The sequence below is a fragment of the Bombina bombina genome, chromosome 7, assembly GCF_027579735.1.
Source record: "Bombina bombina isolate aBomBom1 chromosome 7, aBomBom1.pri, whole genome shotgun sequence".
Taxonomy (NCBI): domain Eukaryota; kingdom Metazoa; phylum Chordata; class Amphibia; order Anura; family Bombinatoridae; genus Bombina; species Bombina bombina.
Window position 1 is genome coordinate 452,120,788 of NC_069505.1, and position 18,626 is coordinate 452,139,413.

Here is an 18,626-nt window from a genome sequence, read left to right on the forward strand (position 1 = left end):
CAGTGCTGCAGGCAGGATAAGGAAAGCTTACATACACACAAATAAAGAGAAGTAGCCATGGCTTAGAGGCAAGAGAACAAGCCTAGGATACAAGAGGTCCCAGGTTCAAAGCCCTCGCTTGCCCCCAAAGGGGTGACCACGCCTGGCTGTCTGCATGAAATGGTGGGAACCGTGACACTGGGATATTGTTTGTGTTATACAATTGGGGACTCAAACTTGTCATCGCCCTGGTTCCTCCGGTTGCTGAGGCTTTTGCTCAGCGGTTTCCCTTGTGGATCCCGTTGCGGGTTATTACCGGTCTTTCGGAATCTAGGTTGGATTTGGGGTTCTCCTGTTCCGGGAATTTGGGCTATTACCATTGGTCTGGCTAGTAGATCTGATGACGGTTGGCCAGATTTCCTGAGTGCGCTACTCATTGGCTTTGCCTACGCTCAATGCACGGTTTCCCTTGAATGGTTTACTGAAGTAACCTGATGGCTTTGCGGTTCTGCAGGCGAAGGGTTATAGGGTAACCGCTGCAGCTAATTCATCCTTGTGTGCGCTAAGTTTTAAGGAGATTCCTTCCAGGTTCATCTGCATTGGGGAGTGCTCTCTTATTCAGCCTGTGGCCTTGTGCCTCATGGGCAGGTGCTCTGTCTCTAATGGCCCCCTTTTTCTTAGGGGGGCTTGTTCTCCTATGGAGGCCTTGTTTAGGTCTTTTCCTAGATTCAGGGGATGGAACAGATGGTTTAACCCATTTGGAGAGAGACATGCTCTCTGGCTTGTTCTGTTCTATCTGGAGTCTTGCTGGCTCCACATCGAGATGGGCCTTTGCTAGACTCTTCTGGATCTTCGGCCTTGTTGACTGTCTTTATGGAGTTTCGGGGGGTTCCCGAGCTCTGTGGAATGGCTGAAGCCATTTTTATCTGCTTTTTTGTGAACGGGTGTCGGGGTTCTTCTCTTCCACTGTTTTCGGACCTACTGATGCTTGGGCTGGCCCGGCTGGGAGTAGGTCCTGAGATTGTTGTTCCTCGGGGGTGTAATGAGCCTAGTTGAGGTTCTATACTTCTCCCCTTTTGGGACCTATGTGTCGGTCTGGTGGCTGGGATTGCTTAGAGCAGAGGTGGGCAGACTTTTGTAAGGTAAGGGCTACCTCTAATTTTATTCCAAGTGACGTGGTCACCTAACTTAAAAAAAAAGAAAAACACCAGTCGCTGGCTGTAAATTCTATTTTTGCCACAAATAGGACCTGCTGGCTGAAAATTTGATTTTTGCCACAAATACAGCATAAAAATCATCCGTGCTCTTTAATAATAAATACAGCCACACTTTTTACTTACTGCAAGAGCTGGGACCATCAAGCAACCTTATCTACTACGCCTACGTATGAATAAGTAGTCATACAATCAAGGTGGCTCGGGTCTAGGGCTAGCGGAGTAGTCAAGCCTGGAACACATGGGAAACCCACAGCACTGGTACAACGATGACAATGAACTATTCTCAGCCAATCATAGACAGACTCATTCTACAAAGATTGATTGATTAGGGGCCAGATCCTGTTTGCTGCTCTACATCCGTCCGCTACTAGTTGAAGACTACTGCAAATAGTTGGGACAGTGACAGCGGCAGGACCTGCAGGCTCTGTACCGCCTTACACAGAAACCAGAGACTGGTATAGCAGCAACAGCACTGACCTGCACAATCTGGTGATAACAAAATTTGGGGACAGAAAGCTGCAGAAACTAGCACAAAGTATAGCTAATATTAGTGTGTCAGAGAAAGTATCAGAGAGCAGCATCAAAGTCTGGTACGGAGTCAGTAAAGGAACCTGAGGGGAGTAACAGACCCTGGGGAAAAAACACCACCAGACCATTAACCCAGCAGTGCCTGGTGACAAGTTACGGAGGACAGAACTAGAAAGTAGCAGCAGAATATCAAACGGAGCAGGACCTGGAACTGCCAAACCCAGGGATACCGAGCAGCATCTTAGCCTGGTGCATGAAGAGTCTGTACTATGGACTGATCGCTCTTGAGACAAAAAGTAGGAGAGTTTGGGACAGGCAGTAACCAAAGCTGTGGCCAGGGAGTTCAGCTACAGCCGCATTGTGCATGCTGACGTACACATACCGCCGTCATAGACTCATAGCCGATTTCAAAAGTCTGCATAAGAGAAACATTTCTCATACATCTACGGTGGTGAGGCTCTTCACTCTAGAATCTAGATGTGTGAGAAATGTATCTCTTATTATGCAGACTTTTAAAATCTTCCAGGCGGTCACCTCAAAATTCACTTGCGGTCCACTAGTAGACCGCGATCTACCTCTTGCCCACCCCTGCCTTAGACACATCACACATGTACACTCACCTGTACCCTGTATCCCTTAGACACATCACACACATATACTCACCTGTACCCTGTATCCCTCAGACACATCACACACATACACTCACCTGTACCCTGTATCCCTCAGACACATCACACACATACACTCACCTTTACCCTGTATCCCTCATACACATCACACACATACACTCACCTGTACCTTCTATCCCTCAGACACATCACACACATGTACTTACCTGTGCTCTGGGACCTTGACATGTCACATGCATACACTTGCCCTGCTTGCCTCAGACATGTCACACACTTACATTCACCTGTGCCCTGCGTCAATGATATGTCACAAACTTAAATATACATAAAATGGCAATTTTCAAAACCTCCAAGTCTGCCAAGTTGGCAACAGCAGTCACAGAGAGGAGCTGTGAGGAATATTACACAGTTTTGTGGCTAAGTCAGCAGGTTCATTTTATTTGCTAAAAACTATGTATTTGGTAAATGGTTACCTAAGATTAACAGTGTCTGCCCTGTAAACATCTGAGAAAATGTCACCCTCACAGAATCTTCCCTTTACTTAATAAGCGCTAATCACCTGTAACCGTATTTATAGGAACTTCATCCTCCTCTAAATCTACGCGATCACACGCATACGGTTCTCCTACGTGCTCTACTGCTGAGTCATCGGATAGCGTCACATCCACACGGCCTGTACAGTGAGAACACACGTGTATGTGTAAGTATTTTGTAGTGCCTGTGAGATGCATCAACATCTCTCTCATTATATAAATACTACTCCTAAAGCCCGTGTACACGGGCCAATTTTTTGAAGTACCGCGGCCCCACTCCTTGCTCTCTCTCTCCCACCTCTCTTTGGCGCTCTCTTTCTCCCCCCTCTTTTGCTCCCTCTCCCCCCTCTATTGCTCTCTCTCTCCCCCCTCTTTTGCTCTCTCTCTCCCCTATTTTGCTCTCTCTCTACCCCCTCTCTTTTGCGCTCTCTCCCTTCTCTCGTTTGCGCTCTCTCTCCCTCTCGTTTGCGCTCTCTCTCCCCCCTCTCGTTTGCGCTCTCTCTTCCCCCTCTCGTTTGCGCTCTCTCTCCCCATCTCGTTTGCGCTCTCTCTTCCCCCTCTCTTTTTCTCTCTCTCCCCCCTCTCTTTTTCTCTCTCTCTTTCTCCCCCCTCTCGTTTGCTCTCTCTCTCCCCCCTCTCGTTTGCTCTCTCTCCCCCCTCTCGTTTGCTCTCTCTCCCCCCTCTCGTTTGCTCTCTCTCCCCCCTCTCGTTTGCTCTCTCTCCCCCCTCTCGTTTGCTCTCTCTCCCCCCTCTCGTTTGCTCTCTCTCCCCCCTCTCGTTTGCTCTCTCTCCCCCCTCTCGTTTGCTCTCTCTCCCCCCTCTCGTTTACTCTCTCCCCCCCCCTCTCGTTTGCGCTCTCTCTCCCCCTCTCGTTTGCGCTCTCCCTCTCTCGTTTGCGCTCTCCCTCTCTCGTTTGCGCTCTCCCTCTCTCTTTTGCTCTCTCTCCCCCCTCTCTTTTGCTCTCTCTCTCCCTCCTCTCTTTAGCTCTCTCTTTCCCCCCAATTTTTTTGAAGTACCGCGGCCCCACCCCTTGCTCTCTCTCTCCCCCCTCTCGTTTGCGCTATCCCCCCTCTCGTTTGCGCTCTCTCTCCCCCCTCTCGTTTGCGCTCTCCCCCCCTCTCGTTTGCGCTCTCTCCCCCCTCTCGTTTGCGCTCTCCCCCCTCTCGTTTGCGCTCTCTCTCCCCCCTCTCATTTGCGCTCTCTCTCCCCCCTCTCATTTGCGCTCTCTCTCCCCCTCCCTCTTTTTTGCGCTCTCTCTCCCCCTCCCTCTTTTTTGCTCTCTCTCTCCTTCCTCTCTTTTGGCTCTCTGTCCCCCTCTCTTTTGCTCTCTCTCTCCCTCCTCTCTTTTGCTCTCTCTTTCCCCCCTCTCTTTTGCGCACTACTCCTAAAGCCCGTATACAAGGGCCAATTTTTTGAAGTACCGCGGCCCCACTCCTTGCTCTCTCTCCCACCTCTCTTTTGCGCTCTCTTTCTCCCCCCTCTTTTGCTCCCTCTCCCCCCTCTATTGCTCTCTCTCTCCCCCCTCTTTTGCTCTCTCTCTCCCCCCTCTTTTGCTCTCTCTCTACCCCTTCTCTTTTGCGCTCTCTCCCTCCTCTCGTTTGCGCTCTCTCTCTCCCTCTCGTTTGCGCTCTCTCTCTCCCCTCTCGTTTGCGCTCTCCCCCCTCTCGATTGCTCTCTCTCCCCCCCTCTCGTTTGCGCTCTCTCTTCCCTCTCTCGTTTGCACTCTCTCCCCCTCTCATTTGCGCTCTCTCCCCCTCTCTTTTGCGCTCTCTCTCCCCCTCTCTTTTGCTCTCTCTCCCCCCTCTCTTTTGCTCTCTCTCTCCCCCCTCTCGTTTGCTCTCTCTCCCCCCTCTCGTTTGCTCTCTCTCCCCCCTCTCGTTTGCGCTCTCTCTCTCCCTCTCGTTTGCGCTCTCCCTCTCTCGTTTGTGCTCTCCCTCTCTCTTTTGCTCTCTCTCCCCCTCTCTTTTGCTCTCCCTCCTCTCTTTTGCTCTCTCTCTCCCTCCTCTCTTTAGCTCTCTCTTTCCCCCCAATTTTTTTGAAGTACCGCAGCCCCACCCCTTGCTCCCTCTCTCCCCTCTTTTGCGCTCTTTTTCTCCCCCGTCTTTTGCTCTCTCTCTCCCCCCTATTTTGCTCTCTCTCTACCCCCTCTCATTTTGCGTTCTCTCCTCCCTCTTGTTTGCGCGCTCTCTCCCCCTCTCGTTTGCGCTCTCTCTCCCCCCTCTCTTTTGCTCTCTCTCTCCCTCCTCTCTTTTGCGCACTACTCCTAAAGCCCTTATACAAGGGCCAATTTTTTGAAGTACCGCGGCCCCACTCCTTGCTCTCTCTCCCACCTCTCTTTTGCGCTCTCTTTCTCCCCCTCTTTTGCTCCCTCTCCCCCCTCTATTGCTCTCTCTCTCCCCCCTCTTTTGCTCTCTCTCTCCCCCCTCTTTTGCTCTCTCTCTACCCCTTCTCTTTTGCGCTCTCTCCCTCCTCTCGTTTGCGCTCTCTCTCTCCCTCTCGTTTGCGCTCTCTCTCTCCCCCTCGTTTGCGCTCTCTCTCTCCCCTCTCGTTTGCGCTCTCCCCCCTCTCGATTGCTCTCTCTCCCCCCCCTCTCGTTTGCGCTCTCTCTTCCCTCTCTCGTTTGCGCTCTCTCCCCCTCTCTTTTGCGCTCTCTCCCCCTCTCTTTTGCTCTCTCTCTCCCCCCTCTCTTTTGCTCTCTCTCTCCCCCCTCTCTTTTGCTCTCTCTCCCCCCTCTCTTTTGCTCTCTCTCTCCCCCTCTCGTTTGCTCTCTCTCCCCCCTCTCGTTTGCTCTCTCTCCCCCCTCTCGTTTGCGCTCTCTCTCCCCCTCTCGTTTGCGCTCTCCCTCTCTCGTTTGCGCTCTCCCTCTCTCTTTTGCTCTCTCTCCCCCCTCTCTTTTGCTCTCCCTCCTCTCTTTTGCTCTCTCTCTCCCTCCTCTCTTTAGCTCTCTCTTTCCCCCCAATTTTTTTGAAGTACCGCAGCCCCACCCCTTGCTCTCTCTCCCTCCTCTCTTTTGCGCTCTTTTTCTCCCCCCTCTTTTGCTCTCTCTCTCCCCTATTTTGCTCTCTCTCTACCCCCTCTCATTTTGCGCTCTCTCCCCCTCTCTTTTGCGCTCTTTCCCCCCTCTTGTTTGCGCGCTCTCTCCCCCTCTCATTTGCGCTCTCTCTCCCCCCTCTCATTTGCGCTCTCTCTCCCCCCTCTCATTTGCGCTCTCTCTCACCCCTCTCATTTGCGCTCTCTCTCACCCCTCTCATTTGCGCTCTCTCTCCCCCTCCCTCTTTTTTGCTCTCTCTCCCCCTCCCTCTTTTTTGCTCTCTCTCTTCCTCCTCTCTTTTGCTCTCTCTTTCCCCCCTCTCTTTTGCGCTCTCTCTCCCCCCCTTTTGCTCTCTCTCTTCCCCCCTCTCTTTTGCTCTCCCCCCTCTCTCTTTTGTTCTCTCTATCTCTCCCCCTCTCTTTTTCTCTCTCTCTCACCAGTGCCCTGTATCCCTCAGACACATCACACACGTACACTCACCTGTACACTGTATCCCTCAGACACATCACACACATACACTCACCTGTACCCTTCAGACACATCACACACATACACTCACCTGTACCCTATATCCCTCAGACACATCACACACATACACTCACCTGTACCCTATATCCCTCAGACACATCACACACATACACTCACCTGTACCCTGTATCCCCTCAGACCCATCACACACGTACACTCACCTGTACCCTGTATCCCTCAAACACATCACACATATACACTCACCTGTACCCTGTATCCCTCAGACACATCACACACATACACTCACCTGTACCCTGTATCCCTCAAACACATCACACACATACACTCACCTGTACCCTGTATCCCTCAGACACATCAAACACATACACTCACCTGTACCCTGTATCCCTCAAACACATCACACATATACATTCACCTCTACTCTGTATCCCTCAAACACATCACACACATATACACTCACCTGTACCCTGTATCCCTCAGATATATCACACACACACTCACCTGTACCCTGTATTCCTCAGACACATCACACGTGCACTCGCCTGTACTCTGTACCCCTCAGACACATCACACACGTGCACTCACCTGTACTGATATGGTCACTGGTTTCCTGCTTCACAGCTTCCAGCTGACTTATTACATACAGATCATTAGTCTGTTTATCATTAAGTGTGACTTCAGTCTTAACATCACCTGCATAGATCATATAAATATGGTCACATTTTAGCTTTCTAGCACTGCACAAAGCAATTGTAATATTTGACACACATATACTCACATCACCCACGTACGTAGACCTATGCTGTGCATCCTTCAGATATGTCAAATGTCATTAGTATTCTAACCTCAATACCTTACATTCTAAGCCCCAATACCTGACATGGGGACACTACTGCACTAGTATTCAAACAGCCCCTATACCTAACATAGGGACAATACAGCCTAGTATTCCAACAGCCCCTATACCTAACATAGGGACAATACAGCCTAGTATTCCAACAGCCCCTATACCTAACATAGGGACAATACAGCACTAGTATTCCAACAGCCCCTATACCTGACATGGTGACAATACAGCACTAGTATTCCAACACCCCCTATACCTGACACGGGGACAACACAGCACGAGTATTCCAACAGCCCCTATACCTGACACGGTGACAATACAGCACTAGTATTCCAACAGCCACTATACCTGACATGGTGACAATACAGCACTAGTATTCCAACAGCCCATATAGATAACATGGTGACCAAAACATTACAATGCAAAATCATAAAGACACTTGATTACCCAAAACGTTTGGATGCAATATCATGAAGTCTAGCTTGACTACCCAAAACTGTATGATGTTTTATTACAAAGAAACACTTGAGAGGGGAGAAGCAGATAATAGTTCCATGCTACATCAGCTTCATGATAAAACCAAGTAGCATTAGGGAAACAGGTTTATCCTGAGCAAACACAAATCAGGGTGTTATAGACTTGTGGCTTCCCCTGGTAAATATGTTCATATGACCGGACACTGCTCAGCTCTGCAGAGACAACAGTAAAGGGTGCACATATAATTTTCATAACTCACTAATGAGCTTTAAGATTTTGAATTCGCTGAACAACTTTATCATGAAGAAACTTGATGTAATGTCTTCCTGAGGTGCCGGATTACTCACTAAATCAGGGCTGGACACATCTGTTTACAATAAATCATTTTATATATAGCAGATAAGAGCTCATTCTCTGTTCTGCTATACACATACCTATTGTGTAAAAGGCAATCATGTAGCTGCTTGCAGGGTCAAGTCCCCATGTTATACACACTCTGAGAGTGCTGCAGTGTGCACTGTGTGTAATGTCACTGAGCAGATGATCTTGCTAAAGACCATTTACCTTCAGATTAGCCCTGTGGCATGCTGGGAATTGTAGTTGTCATGCTGTCAAAATGAACAGCACCCAGTCAGTAAAGCAATATGAAACTAGATGGGTAATACCAGGAATCAGGATTACCAGCACCAGGGCTGATTTACAAGGTGCTTTTGGTGCTCAAGATAATCAAGCTCTGCACGGTCTGATATTACAAGGGACAAGAAAGTCAGAATGAATATATGTGTGTGTTTAGCATTACACGGCAGCAGTGTTTGCAAGGTTTGTCATGTTATGCTTATGACTTGCACACTCTGGAGTCTACCTAAGGGTACTCTTCAACAATGTCCTACTGTCATTATATTTGTTTCCTGGGAACCCTAGAAATACCCAAACTCCTCCCCAAATCCCTGCTGCATGATCCATATCTCTCATGATCTATATCTAGATGTTTCATTAAAGATCTCTCTCTTTCCCCCCTCTCTCTTGCGCTCTCTCTCCCCCCCCCCCTCTCTTTTGCTCTACCCCCTCTCTTTTGCTCTCTCCCTCTCTTTTGTTCTCTCTATCTCTCCCCCTCTATTTTTCTCTCTCTCTCACCTGTGCCCTGTATCCCTGACACATAACACGTATACACTCACCTGTACCCTATATCCCTCAGACACATCACACACATGTACTTACCTGTACCCTGTATCCCTCAGACACATCACACATATACACTCACCTGTGCCCTGTATCCCTCAGACACATCACACACATACACTCACCTGTATCCCTCAGACACATCACACACATACACTCACCTGTACCCTGTATCCCTCAGACACATCACACACGTACACTCACCTGTACACTGAATCCCTCAGACACATCACACACATACACTCACCTGTACCCTTCAGACACATCACAAACATACAAACACCTGTACCCTATATACTTCAGACACATCACACACATACACTCACCTGTACCCTGTATCCCTCAGACACATCACATACATATATAAACTCACCTGTACCCTATATCCCTCAGACACATCACACACATACACTCACCTGTACCCTGTATCCCTTTAGACACATCACACACATACACACACACACCTGTACCCTATATTCCTCAGACACATCACACACATATACACTCACCTGTACCCTGTATCCCTTTAGACACATCACACACATACACTCACCTGTACCCTGTATCCCTCAGACACATCACACACATATACACTCACCTGTACCCTGTATCCCTCAGACACATCACACACATATATAAACTCACCTGTACCCTATATCCCTCAGACACATCACACACATATACACTCACCTGTACCCTGTATCCCTTTAGACACATCACACACATACACTCACCTGTACCCTGTATCCCTCAGACACATCACACAGATATACACTCACCTGTTCCCTGTATCCCTCAGACCCATCACAAACGTACACTCACCTGTACCCTGTATCCCTCAAACACATCACACATATACACTCACAAGTACCCTGTATCCCTCAGACACATCACACATATACATTCACATTTACTCTGTATCCCTCAAACACATCACACACATACACTCACCTGTACCCTTTATACCTCAGATATATCACACACACACACTCAGCTGTACCCTGTATCCCTCAGACACATCACACGTGCACTCGCCTGTACTCTGTACCCCTCAGACACATCACACACATGCACTCACCTGTACTGATATGGTCAATGGTTTCCTCCTTCACAGCTTCCAGCTGACTTATTACATACGGATCATCAGTCTGTTTAGCATTAAGTGTGACTTCAGTCTTAACATCACCTGTATAGATCATATAAATATGGTCACATTTTAGCTTTCTAGCACTGCACTAAGAAATTGTAATATTTGACACACATATACTCACATCACCCACGTACGTAGACCTATGCTGTGCATCCTTCAGATATGTCAAATGTCAATAGTATTCTAACCTCAATACCTTACATTCTAAGCCCCAATACCTGACATGGGGACACTACTGCACTAGTATTCAAACAGCCCCTATACCTAACATAGGGACAATACAGCCTAGTATTCAAACAGCCCCTATACCTAACATAGGGAAAATACAGCACTAGTATTCCAACAGCCCCTATACCTGACATGGTGACAATACAGCACTAGTATTCCAACAGCCCCTATACCTGACATAGGGACAATACACCACTAGTATTCCAACAGCCCCTTTACCTGACATGGGGACAATACACCACTAGTATTCCAACAGCCCCTTTACCTGACATGGGGACAATACAGCACTAGTATTCAACAGCCCCTATACCTGACATGGGGACAATACAGCACTAGTATTCAACAGCCCCTATACCTGACACGGGGACAACACAGCACTAGTATTCCAACAGCCCCTATATCTGACACGGTGACAATACAGCACTAGTATTTCAACAGCCCCTATACCTGACATGGTGACAATACAGGACTAGTATTCCAACAGCCCCTATACCTGACATGGTGACAATACAGCACTAGTATTCCAACAGCCCCTATACCTGACATGGTGACATTACAGGACTAGTATTCCAACAGCCCCTATACCTGACATGGTGACAATACAGCACTAGTATTCCAACAGCCCCTATACCTGACATGGTGACAATACAGCACTAGTATTCCAACAGCCCCTATACCTGACATGGTGACAATACTGCACTAGTATTCCAACAGCCCCTATACCTGACATGGGGAGAACACAGCACTAGTATTCCAACAGCCCCTATACCTGACATGGGGAGAACACAGCACTAGTATTCCAACAGCCCCTATACCTGACATGGGGACAATACAGCACTAGTATTCCAACAGCCCCTATACCTGACATGGTGACAATACTGCACTAGTATTCCAACAGCCCCTATACCTGACATGGTGAAATACAGCACTAGTATTCCAACAGACCCTATACCTGACATGGGGACAATAAAGCACTAGTATTCCAACAGACCCTATACCTGATGTATTGACAACACAGCACTAGTATTCCAACAGCCCATATAGATAACATGGTGACCAAAACATTACAATGCAAAATCATAAAGACACTTGATTACCCAAAACGTTTGGATGCAATATCATGAAGACTAGCTTGACTACCCAAAACTGTATGATGTTTAATTACAAAGAAACACTTGAGAGGGGAGAAGCAGATAATAGTTCCATGCTACATCAGTAGCATTAGGGAAACAGGTTTATCCTGAGCAAACACAAATCAGGGTGTTATAGACTTGTGGCTTCCCCTGGTAAATATGTTCATGTGACCAGACACTGCTCAGCTCTGCAGAGACAACAGTAAAGGGTGCACATATTATTTTCATAACTCACTAATGAGCTTTAAGATTTTGAATTCGCTGAACAACTTTATCCTGAAGAAACTTAATGTAATGTCTTCCTGAGGTGCCGGATTACTCACTAAATCAGGGCTGGACACATCTGTTTACAATAAATCATTTTATATATAGCAGATGAGAGCTCATTCTCTGTTCTGCTATACACATACCTATTGTGTAAATGGCACTCATGTAGCTGCTTGCAGGGTCAAGTCCCCATGTTATACACACTCTGAGAGTGCTGCAGTGTGCACTGTGTGTAATGTCACTGAGCAGATGATCTTGCTAAAGACCATTTACCTTCAGATTAGCCCTGTGGCATGCTGGGAATTGTAGTTGTCATGCTGTCAAAATTAACAGCACCCAGTCAGTAAAGTGATATGAAACTAGATGGGTAATACCAGGAATCAGGATTGCCAGCACCAGGGCTGATTTACAAGGTGCTTTTGGTGCTCAAGATAATCAAGCTCTGCACGGTCTGATATTACAAGGGACAAGAAAGTCAGAATGAATATATGCGTGTGTTTAGCATTACACGGCAGCAGTGTTTGCGAGGTTTGTCATGTTATGCTTATGACTTGCACACTCTGGAGTCTACCGAAGGGTACTCTTCAACAATGTCCTACTGTCATTATATTTGTTTCCTGGGAACCCTAGAAATAGCCAAACTCCTCCCCAAATCACTGCTGCATGATCCATATCTCTCATGATCTATATCTAGATGTTTCATTAAAGAGCTCTGGCAAAAGAACGGTGCGTTGTCAGGAGGGGAAGATCTGTACAACATTATAACCTGCTGATCTTGCACTGGGCTTAAATTAACGTTCTAGTGCCAACTACTCTGCTGCTCTGATACCGGAACTATTTACGTGACAATGGTACCAGTCTGGGAGCATATGGTGTGTACACATCTGTGCACGTGCGTGCCTGATAGGCTCGTGCACACATAGTGTGTATGTAACAATGTGATGCTCTGGCACTATGTGTGCTGATCCCTCAGAGATAAAATAAAGACTAAGCAGCAAATGAGAGTCTCATTGTGAAGGGATAATATCATATTCCCTATGTACTTTACCCATTCACAATTTACTTAGCCCCTCGTTATATGTTCTCCCTTTATCCAATGAGTATTTTATTACAATTCCTAAATAATACAAACGAGCATCAATAATTTATCATTGTAATCTTTCTTTCTTGAGATCCATCAGCTACATAATTATTAATAGGAATAAAATCTGTAATAATTAAATCAGAGTTTTCACTTTGTAACAAACATAAAAACTATCTTCTACTGTGGATCTGTCACCTTCAGAGACGTCTGATGGGGTCTCCAGTGGCTGAACGTTATATACAAGTTCTGCATCTGCTGCTGTGTCTAGATTGCCATCACTGTCACCTGTTAGAGAATAAAATAAATGTATTTATCTAATCACTGAACACTTTTTGTTGTATTGTACAAAGAAAAGCGTCTTACAATGTGTTCCATTTAAAATAATAAAAGGTGACATTCTGCAGAATAAACCTACTTTTTTGTCTGCTTTGTAGATATTGCTATGATTATCAAAACCTAAGAATGGAACATGCGTTTTCTGCTTGTCTGTTACATAACTACGTTTTGCATATTAAAAACAAACTTTTGCGATGTACCGAGTCCACGGATTCATCCTTACTTGTGGGATATTCTCCTTCCTAACAGGAAGTGGCAAAGAGAGCACCACAGCAGAGCTGCCTATATAGCTCCCCCCTTAACTCCACCCCCCAGTCATTCGACCGAAGGCTTAGGAAGAAAAAGGAGAAACTATAAGGTGCAGAGGTGACTGAAGTTTATAAAAAAAAATACCATCTGTCTTGAATACACAGGGCGGGCCGTGGACTCGGTACATCGCAAAAGAAAGAAATTTATCAGGTAAGCATAAATTTTGTTTTCTTTTGCATGATGTACCGAGTCCACGGATTCATCCTTACTTGTGGGATACCAATACCAAAGCTTTAGGACACGGATGAAGGGAGGGACAAGACAGAAACCTAAACAGAAGGCACCACTACTTGCAAAACTTTTCTCCCAAAAATAGCCTCCGAAGAAGCAAAAGTATCAAATTTGTAAAATTTTGAAAAGGTATGAAGCGAAGACTAAGTCGCAGCCTTACAAATCTGTTCAACAGAAGCATCATTTTTAAAAGCCCATGTGGAAGCTACCGCTCTAGTAGAATGAGCTGTAATCCTTTCAGGAGGCTGCTGTCCAGCAGTCTCATAAGCCAAACGGATGATGCTTTTCAGCCAAAAGGAAAGAGAAGTTGCCGTAGCATTTTGACCCTTACGCTTTCCAGAATACGCAACAAACAAAGAAGAAGTTTGATGAAAATCTTTGGTTGCCTGCAAGTAAAATTTCAAAGCACGAACTACGTCCAAGTTGTGCAACAGACGTTCCTTCTTACAAGAAGGATTAGGACACAGAGAAGGAACAACAATTTCCTGATTGATATTCCTGTTAGTAACAACCTTAGGTAGGAACCCAGGCGTAGTACGTAAAACCACCTAATCAGCATGGAACACAAGATAAGGCAAGTCACATTGTAAAGCAGAAAGTTCAGAAACTCTTCAAGCTGAAGAGATAGCAACTAGGAACAAAACTTTCCAAGATAAAAAAAAGCTTAATATCTATGGAATGCATGGGTTCAAACGGAACCCCCTGCAGAACTCTAAGAACTAAATTAAGACTCCATGGCGGAGCAACAGATTTAAACACAGGCTTAATTCTAGCTAAAGCCTGACAAAAAGCCCGAACATCTGCCAGACGCTTGTGCAACAAAATAGACAGAGCAGATATCTGTCCCTTTAAAGAACTAGCTGACAATCCTTTCTCCAATCCCTCTTGAAGAAAAGACAAAATCCTAGGAATCCTGATTTTACTCCAGGAGAAACCTTTGGAGTCGCACCAAAAAAGATATTTACGCCATATCTTATGATAGATTTTCCTGGTAACAGGCTTACGAGCCTGAATCAAGGTATTTATGACTGACTCAGAGAAACCCCTCTTTGATAGAATCAAGCGTTCAATCTCCAAGCAGTCAGTTACAGAGAAATTAGATTTGGATGCTTGAAAGGACCTTGAATCAGAAGATCCTGTCTCAGAGACAGAGACCATGGTGGAAGAGATGACATGTCCACCAGGTCTGCACACCAAGTTCTGCGTGGCCACGCAGGCGCTATCAAAATCACTGATGCTCTCTCCTGTTTGAGTCTGGCAATCAGACGTGGAAGGAGAGGGAACGGTGGAAACACATAAGCCAGGTTGAACGACCAGGGTACTGCTAGAGCATCTATCAGTACTTCCTGATGATCCCTTGACCTGGAGCCGTAACGAGGAAGTTTGGCGTTCTGACGAGACGCCATCAGATCCAATTCTGGTGTGCCCCATAGCTGAACCAGTTGAGCAAACACCTCCGGATGGAGTTCCCACTCCCCCGGATGAAAAGTCTGACGACTTAGAAAGTCTGCCTCCCAGTTCTCTACACCTGGGATATAGATCGCTGACAGGTGGCAAGAGTGAGCCTCTGCCCATTGGATTATCCTTGAGACCTCTATCATCGCTAAGGAACTCCTTGATCCACCCTGATGATTGATATAAGCCACAGTCGTGATGTTCTCAGACTGAAATCTGATGAATCTGACTGAAGCCAGCTGAGGCCATGCCTGGAGAGCATTGAAAATCGCTCTTAATTCCAGAATATTTATTGGTAGGAGAGCTTCCTCCCGAGTCCACAATCCCTGCGCCTTTAGGGAATTCCAGACTGCACCCCAGCCCAGAAGGCTGGCGTCTGTCGTCACTATAACCCATTCTGGCCTGCGGAAACACATTCCCTGGGACAGATGATCCTGTGACAACCACCAAAGAAGAGAGTCTCTGGTCTCTTGATCCAGATTTATCTGAGGAGATAAATCCACATAATCCCCATTTCACTGATTGAGCATGCATAGTTGCAGTGGTCTGAGATGCAAGCCGCTACCATTAGACCGATCACCTCCATACACTGAGCCACTGACGGCCGAGGAATGGAGTGAAGAGCTCAGCAGGTGGACAAAATCTTTTATTTCCTGACCTCCGTCAGAAATATCTTCATGTCCACAGAGTCCATCAGAGTCCCTAAAAATGAAACTCTTGTGAGGGGGGAAAGAGAACTCTTTTACGTTCACCTTCCACCCGTGAGATCTTAGAAAGGCCAACACCAAGTCCGTGTGAGACCTGGCTAATTGGAAGGTCGACGCTTGAATCAGAATGTAGTCTAGATAAGGCGCCACTGCTATGCCCCGTGGCCTTAGAACTGCCAGAAGGGACCCTAGCACCTTCGTGAAGATACGTGGTGCCGTGGCCAATCCGAAAGGAAGAGCCACAAACTGATAATGCTTGTCCAGAAAGGCGAACCTGAGGAACTGGTGATGATCTTTGTGGATAGGAATGTGTAGATACGCATCCTTTAAATCCACGGTGGTCATATATTGACCCTCCTGGATCAATGGTAAGATAGTCCGAATGGTCTCCATCTTGAAGGATGGGACTCTTAGGAACTGGTTTAGGATCTTGAGATCCAGAATTGGTCTGAATGTTCCCTCCTTTTTGGGAACAATAAACAGATTGGAGTAGAAACCCTGTCCTTGTTCTGCTTTTGGAACAGGGCAGATCACTCCCATCGTAAAAAGGTCTTCTACACAGCGTAAGAACGCCTCTCTTTTTGTCGGGTTTACAGACAATTGAGAAAGATGGAACCTCCCCCTTGGAGGGGAGTCCTTGAACTCTAGAAGGTATCCCTGGGTTACAATTTCTACTGCCCAGGAATCCTGAACATCTCTTGCCCAGGCCTGAGCAAAGAGAGAGAGTCTGCCCCCTACTAGATCCGGTCCAGGATCGGGGGCTACCCCTTCATGCTGTCTTAGAGGCAGCTGCAGGCTTCTTGGCCTGTTTACCCTTGTTCCAAGCCTGATTAGGTCTCCAGGTTGGCTTGGATTGAGCAAAGTTTCCCTCTTGCTTTGCAGCAGAGGAAGTGGAACCACTCCTGAAGTTTCGAAAGGAATGAAAATTATTTTGTTTGGTCCTTGTCTTATTTGACTTATCCTAAGGGAGGGTATGACCTTTCCCTCCAGTAATATCAGAAATGATCTCTTTCAGTGCAGGCCCGAATAAGGTCTTACCTTTGAAAGGGATGGACAAAAGCTTAGATTTAGATGACACATCAGCTGACCAGGACTTAAGCCATAATGCTCTACGCGACAAAAAGGGCAAAACCCGAATTCTTTGACGCTAACTTAGCAAGATGAAAAGCGGCGTCTGTAATAAAAGAATTAGCCAACTTAAGAGCCTTAATTCTGTCCAAAATATCATCTACTGGGGTCTCCATATGAAGAGCCTCTTCCAGAGCCTCAAACCAAAAGGCAGCTGCAGTGGTTACAGGAACAATGCATGCTATATGTTGAAGAAACCTTGATGAACAAAAAATTTCTTTAGGAGACCCTCTAATTTTTTATCCATAGGATCAATGAAAGCACAACTGTCTTCAATAGGTATAGTTGTACGCTTAGCCAGAGTAGAAATAGCTCCCTCCACCTTAGGGACCGTCTGCCATGAGTCCTTTATGGTGTCAGAAATAGGGAACATTTTCTTAAAAACAGGAGAGGGAGCGAACGGAATATCTGGTCTATCCCACTCCTTAGTAACAATGTCCGAAATCCTCTTAGGGACCGGAAAAACATCAGTGTAAACAGGAACCTCTAAATATTTGTCCATTGTACACAATTTCTCTGGAACTACAATAGGGTCACAATCATCCAGAGTAGCTAAAACCTCCCTGAGCAATAAGCGGAGGTGCTCTAGCTTAAATTTAAATGCCATCATATCTGAATCTGTCTGAGGGAACTTGTTTCCTGAATCAGAAATCTCTCCCTCAGACAGCAAATCCCTCATCCCTACCTCAGAACACTGTGAGGGAATATTGGATACGGCTACTAAAGCGTCAGAAGGCCCAGCATTTGTTCTTAACCCAGAGCTACTGCGCTTCCCTTGCAACCCAGGCAGTTTAGATAAAACCTCTGTGAGGGTAGTATTCATAACTGAAGCCATATCTTGCAAGGTGAAAGAATTAGACGCACTAGAAGTACTTGGCGTCACTTGTGCGGGCGTAACCGGTTGTGACACTTGGGGAGAACTAGATGGCAAAACCTGACTTCCTTCTGTCTGAGAATCATTTAATGCCAAATTTTTATAAGTCAAAATATGCTGTTTGCAATTTATAGACATATCAGTACAAGTGGGACACATTCTAAGAGGGCGTTCCACAATGGCTTCTAAACAATTTGAACAATGAGTTTCCTCAGTGTCAGACATGTTTAACAGACTAGTAATAAAGCAAGCAAGCTTGGAAAACACTTTATTTAATGAAAAAAACACACTTTGCAAAAACGGTACTGTGCCTTTAAGAGAAAAAAAGGGATACACAAACTGCAAAACAGGGTAAAAATGCTTCAAATTTTCCGAAATTTTTACAGTGTACCCAGTAAGCCTTAGAAGGATTGCACCACAAGTAAAGAAACAATAACCCCACAAATGACAAAACCGGATTGAAATTCGGCCCTACCTGCTCTTAGGAACCATAATCTGGGGTTAAAACTTCGAATAGGCCCTCAGAAGACTACCAGGAGCTCAGGAGAAGTTGCTTGCTGCTTGCCTGAATTGTTAAGTGCGCAACTGAGGGGCGAAAATAGACCCCGCCCACCTCACTCGATGTTGCTGGGGCCTACACAAATCTAGCCAACTAAGTTTGAAAACCATGTGGGTTATAACAACCCTAAATAAGCCAAATGACCCCTCAAGCAAACGTTCCCATAACAAAAACATTTCTCCCAGAACACCCAAACGCTTGTCACCTTCTTAATAAACAAACTAAGTGCCCCCAAAAAATGTAGCCCTTTATGCAA

The 18,626-nt window shown here is 46.3% G+C and overlaps 1 protein-coding gene across 4 annotated transcripts in view; it reads right to left on the reverse strand.

Annotated features, from left to right (window-relative positions):
• Window positions 1-18,626, reverse strand: part of LOC128666692 (gastrula zinc finger protein XlCGF57.1) — an 89,218-nt gene that overhangs the window by 22,444 nt on the left and 48,148 nt on the right. For 2 of the 4 annotated variants that reach the window (XM_053721428.1, XM_053721429.1), the window contains exons 5-8: window positions 12,967-13,056; window positions 9,988-10,095; window positions 6,992-7,099; window positions 2,913-3,026 (exon numbers count right to left, since the gene is read on the reverse strand). In XM_053721428.1, coding sequence (XP_053577403.1) covers window positions 2,913-3,026; window positions 6,992-7,099; window positions 9,988-10,095; window positions 12,967-13,056 — 420 coding nt within the window. The remainder of the gene's footprint in view (window positions 1-2,912; window positions 3,027-6,991; window positions 7,100-9,987; window positions 10,096-12,966; window positions 13,057-18,626) is intronic. The other 2 variants (XM_053721430.1, XM_053721431.1) reach the window with 2 other exon arrangements.